Raw genomic sequence first — 5,000 nt, forward strand, 5'->3', positions numbered from 1 at the left:
ACTGACGACACACCAGTGTGTGTAACAACCTGACGACACACCAGTGTGTAACAACATGACGACACACCAGTGTGTAACAACATGACGACACACCAGTGTGTAACAACATGACGACACACCAGTGTGTAACAAACTGACGACACACCAGTGTGTGTAACAACCTGACGACACACCAGTGTGTAACAACATGACGACACACCAGTGTGTAACAACATGACGACACACCAGTGTGTAACAACATGACGACACACCAGTGTGTAACAACATGACGACACACCAGTGTGTAACAACATGACGACACACCAGTGTGTAACAACATGACGACACACCAGTGTGTGTAACAACATGACGACACACCAGTGTGTAACAACATGACAACACACCAGTGTGTGTAACAAACTGACGACACACCAGTGTGTAACAACATGACGACACACCAGTGTGTAACAACATGACGACACACCAGTGTGTAACAACATGACGACACACCAGTGTGTAACAACATGACTACACACTCGTGATCATATATAATTCTTGCCTTCGCTCTTCTTCACCAAACTCTCTTCAGAGTGTCTGGTGACACAAGCGCCCCCTAGCGTTGATTTATAACAAATGCATTGTACAGTTTTCTCCTGTTATCCTGTTATTACTCTCTCCATGTAACGACTCACACCTGAGGGTTTGTGATGTATAAAGTATAATAAATCTATTTACCTTCACGCTCCGCCTCCCTGGCGTCACTTCCCAGGGTCGTGACCTTCAGCGACGACGTTCTTAAACTGTGATCATTTGACGACTGTTGGTGTGAAGAAGCACAAACCCGGAGATCAGCCATCGAGTGTTCAGGGGGAAACATGGCCGACACTGTTACGACCTTCAACCCCGCGAGTGAATCTGTTGTCACGAGCAATAAATGAGTCGAACCTCCTTGTTGTTGTTGTCGTTTATCGTGTTTACCTTTCCTGTCCTCGGGTCACATGACAGGTTGTTTATCGTGTTTACCTTTCCTGTCCTCGGGTCACATGACAAGTTGTTTATCGTGTTTACCTTTCCTGTCCTCGGGTCACATGACAGGTTGTTTATCGTGTTTACCTTTCCTGTCCTCGGGTCACATGACAAGTTGTTTATCGTGTTTACCTTTCCTGTCCTCGGGTCACATGACAGGTTGTTTATCGTGTTTACCTTTCCTGTCCTCGGGTCACATGACAAGTTGTTTATCGTGTTTACCTTTCCTGTCCTCGGGTCACATGACAAGTTGTTTATCGTGTTTACCTTTCCTGTCCTCGGGTCACATGACAAGTTGTTTATCGTGTTTACCTTTCCTGTCCTCGGGTCACATGACAGGTTGTTTATCGTGTTTACCTTTCCTGTCCTCGGGTCACATGACAGGTTGTTTATCGTGTTTACCTTTCCTGTCCTCGGGTCACATGACAAGTTGTTTATCCTGTTTACCTTTCCTGTCCTCGGGTCACATGACAGGTTGTTTATCGTGTTTACCTTTCCTGTCCTCGGGTCACATGACAGGTTGTTTATCGTGTTTACCTTTCCTGTCCTCGGGTCACATGACAGGTTGTTTATCGTGTTTACCTTTCCTGTCCTCGGGTCACATGACAGGTTGTTTATCGTGTTTACCTTTCCTGTCCTCGGGTCACATGACAAGTTGTTTATCGTGTTTACCTTTCCTGTCCTCGGGTCACATGACAAGTTTTAGTCCTGAAACAGGAAGTGGAAGAATTCTGGTTCAAACATTAGCATCACAGCGCTATTGGCTACTTTATAAGACGCATTATTTTTCAATATTTTAACTTTCAACAGAAGAAACATTATTTTACTTACTTTATCTTCAGAGGACAATATTTCCTGCTTCAATTCAGTCGATTCATCCACGCTAACATGCTAACATGCTAACAACTTTAACTAACATGAATAAACTCTGGTCCAGAAACAGTTTTACATCCAACGACATCAAGTTTCATTAAATTATTTTATTGATTTTATTGCTCTGTGTTTGTCCGAACATTCGTTAATCAAATCCGACAAACAAACTTTTAGATTTTGCATCTGGCGCCATCTAGTGGAGGATTATTGAAACGACATGATGTTCACGTTAAAGAATAAACAAACAAGTGTTTCATTCGTAACGTTTAGATTTATATTGAATTCATCATTTTCCTTTTGAAACAACTTTTGACTTCAATTATTCGTTCTATATTTCAGATGGAATTATATATTTCTTGAGATCATTTTATCGTACAAAGAACATTTTCACTGTTTTAATGGAGACTAGTTTGAGTTAAGAGTTTAAATGATGTTAAATCTTGTTTAAAATAAGTCAATAATCATTGGAAAACAAATGAAAAAGCAACAAGTGTTTCAGTTCAATTTACTGACACAAGCAAAAACAAACTTCTAAAAAAAAAAAGAAAAAAAAGTGCAATATTCCGCCTTCACGTCGAAGCAGCCGCACAAACAACAACATGCAGTTCCGTCTTCGCGTCGACAGCTGCGACCAGAAGCTACGTTTACGGTTACAGTGAAAACATTCTGTCGTTAATAAATACAAGCATTCATGCCGACGCTTCTGCTGCGACGACAACATCGAACACGTGGAAGAAGCTGATGGTCCGAGTGTTGAACCAACGAGTCTTTGTTCTGAACGAGAGAGAGAACGAGGGATGAGAACGAGGGATGACTCAACCTCTTCTTTTATCGACCCATCCATCAATGAAAGCCGATCGAGTCGTTTGATCCCAGAGTCGCTCGTGGTTTTGACTCGTCAGCGTCGTCACGACGTCTCGGATCAAACGATTACTGAAGACAAAACCACACGTTTGTACATTTTTGAGTAAATTCATTAAAAATAAAAACATATTTGGAGAAACATACATGTTTTTAATTCCTGATATATTTAATTAAGGGAAACGTTTACTTACGTTTTTAAAATCAACGTCGTTGTGTTTTCAATTTTAATAATCATTTTTGTAAATAACCCGACAATGAGAATTTATCCAGAGTCACGACTTCATGTTGAGATGTTTCTCTGAATGAATCCTGATCAGAAGATCGTACGTTGATCGTGACGTTGATCGTACATTGATCGTGACGTTGATCGTGACGTTGATCGTACGTTGATCGTGACGTTGATCGTGACGTTGATCGTACGTTGATCGTACGTTGATCGTACGTTGATCGTACGTTGATCGTGACGTTGATCGTACGTTGATCGTGACTTTGATCGTACGTTGATCGTGACGTTGATCGTGACGTTGATCGTGACGTTGATCGTGACGTTGATCGTACGTTGATCGTGACGTTGATCGTGACGTTGATCGTACGTTGATCGTGACGTTGATCGTACGTTGATCGTGACGTTGATCGTGACGTTGATCGTACGTTGATCGTACGTTGATCGTACGTTGATCGTGACGTTGATCGTGACGTTGATCGTGACGTTGATCGTGACGTTGATCGTACGTTGATCGTGACGTTGATCGTACGTTGATCGTGACGTTGATCGTGACGTTGATCGTACGTTGATCGTACGTTGATCGTACGTTGATCGTACGTTGATCGTACGTTGATCGTGATGTTGATCGTACGTTGATCGTGACGTTGATCGTGATGTTGATCGTACGTTGATCGTGACGTTGATTGTGACGTTGATCGTACGTTGATCGTACGTTGATCGTACGTTGATCGTACGTTGATCGTGACGTTGATCGTACGTTGATCGTACGTTGATCGTACGTTGATCGTGACGTTGATCGTACGTTGATCGTACGTTGATCGTGACGTTGATCGTACGTTGATCGTACGTTGATCGTACGTTGATCGTGACGTTGATCGTACGTTGATCGTACGTTGATCGTGACGTTGATCGTACGTTGATCGTACGTTGATCGTACGTTGATCGTGACGTTGATCGTACATTGATCGGGACATTGATCGTGACGTTGATCGTGACGTTGATCGTACGTTGATCGTACGTTGATCGTACGTTGATCGTACGTTGATCGTACGTTGATCGTGACGTTGATCGTAAGTTGATCGGGACATTGATCGGGACGTTGATCGTGACGCGATCGATGGAAGCTGCTGCTCCAGAAGCAAAGACACGCTCGATCCATATCTAGTGGAATATTCTTGGCACTGGTTTAAAAGCTCGAGCGACAAGTTTAACACGGAAATGACGAGAAAAGAAGGCATCGGATGATGGAAAGTTTCAATTGTTGACGAGCAGGTGTGGTCGATCCATGTGTGTGTGTGGGAGAGAGCGCCCCCCCCAGTGCTAGAGTGTTACTGCACCGAGTTGAAGAGGCACAGGTGCCTTGTGGGAGGAGGGGGCGGAGCTTCAGGTGTCTACGGAGGGCAGAAGTCGGCGAAGTACGGGTGCTGCAGGGCTTCTTCTGCCGAGATCCTCTGGACCGGATTACACTTGAGCAGGTTCTGGATCAGACAGAAGGACGTCAGCGTTTATGTTGAGACAGCATCCCTGGCTAGCTGGGACAACCATATACAACGACTCATCATCGTCAACACCTGCTACTGTTCCAGTCTCAGGTGAGTCTGGAGTCAAGAGAGTGAAGCTGAACCTTCTACGAGATCAACATATGTTTTCTGGTGGAGACAGAGGTCAAGGGTCATCCAGGAGGGACTCGCAGTAGAGCTTAGTCCACGTCTGTCAGCTGGTGCGGGAACACCTCGTGGTCCTCCAGGAGGAGCTGGACGATGAAGCTGCGAAGAGGAACATCTGGACCTCCTGCTCCAGCTGCTGCCCCCGCGAGGACTATGGGATTCGATCCCAACCACTCGGGGTCAGAGGCGGAGGACACTCTGGACCAGCCAGGAGTCACACATGAAAAACCTTTAGAAGTCAGGAAGTACCTGGAGTAGATCTCTGCCGGTGCTGCTGAGCTTGGGCACCACGTTGACCAGCGAGGTGGTGGCAGGATACAGAGGGTACGGCTGCGAACACACCTGTCAGTGACGTCGTCGTGACG

At 44.9% G+C, this 5,000-nt stretch overlaps 1 protein-coding gene across 1 annotated transcript in view; it reads right to left on the reverse strand.

The window, feature by feature from the left end:
- Positions 1–3,875: 3,875 nt before the first annotated feature.
- Positions 3,876–5,000, reverse strand: part of cdk5 (cyclin dependent kinase 5) — a 5,850-nt gene continuing 4,725 nt past the window's right edge. Inside the window, exons 11-12 of the mRNA XM_087811113.1 lie at positions 4,885–4,965; positions 3,876–4,446 (exon numbers count right to left, since the gene is read on the reverse strand). Of these exons, the coding sequence (XP_087667239.1) occupies positions 4,360–4,446; positions 4,885–4,965 (168 nt within the window). The 3' untranslated portion in view covers positions 3,876–4,359. The remainder of the gene's footprint in view (positions 4,447–4,884; positions 4,966–5,000) is intronic.

This window comes from Callionymus lyra, chromosome 16 (genome assembly GCF_982586985.1).
Source record: "Callionymus lyra chromosome 16, fCalLyr1.hap1.1, whole genome shotgun sequence".
In the NCBI taxonomy this organism is placed as follows: domain Eukaryota; kingdom Metazoa; phylum Chordata; class Actinopteri; order Syngnathiformes; family Callionymidae; genus Callionymus; species Callionymus lyra.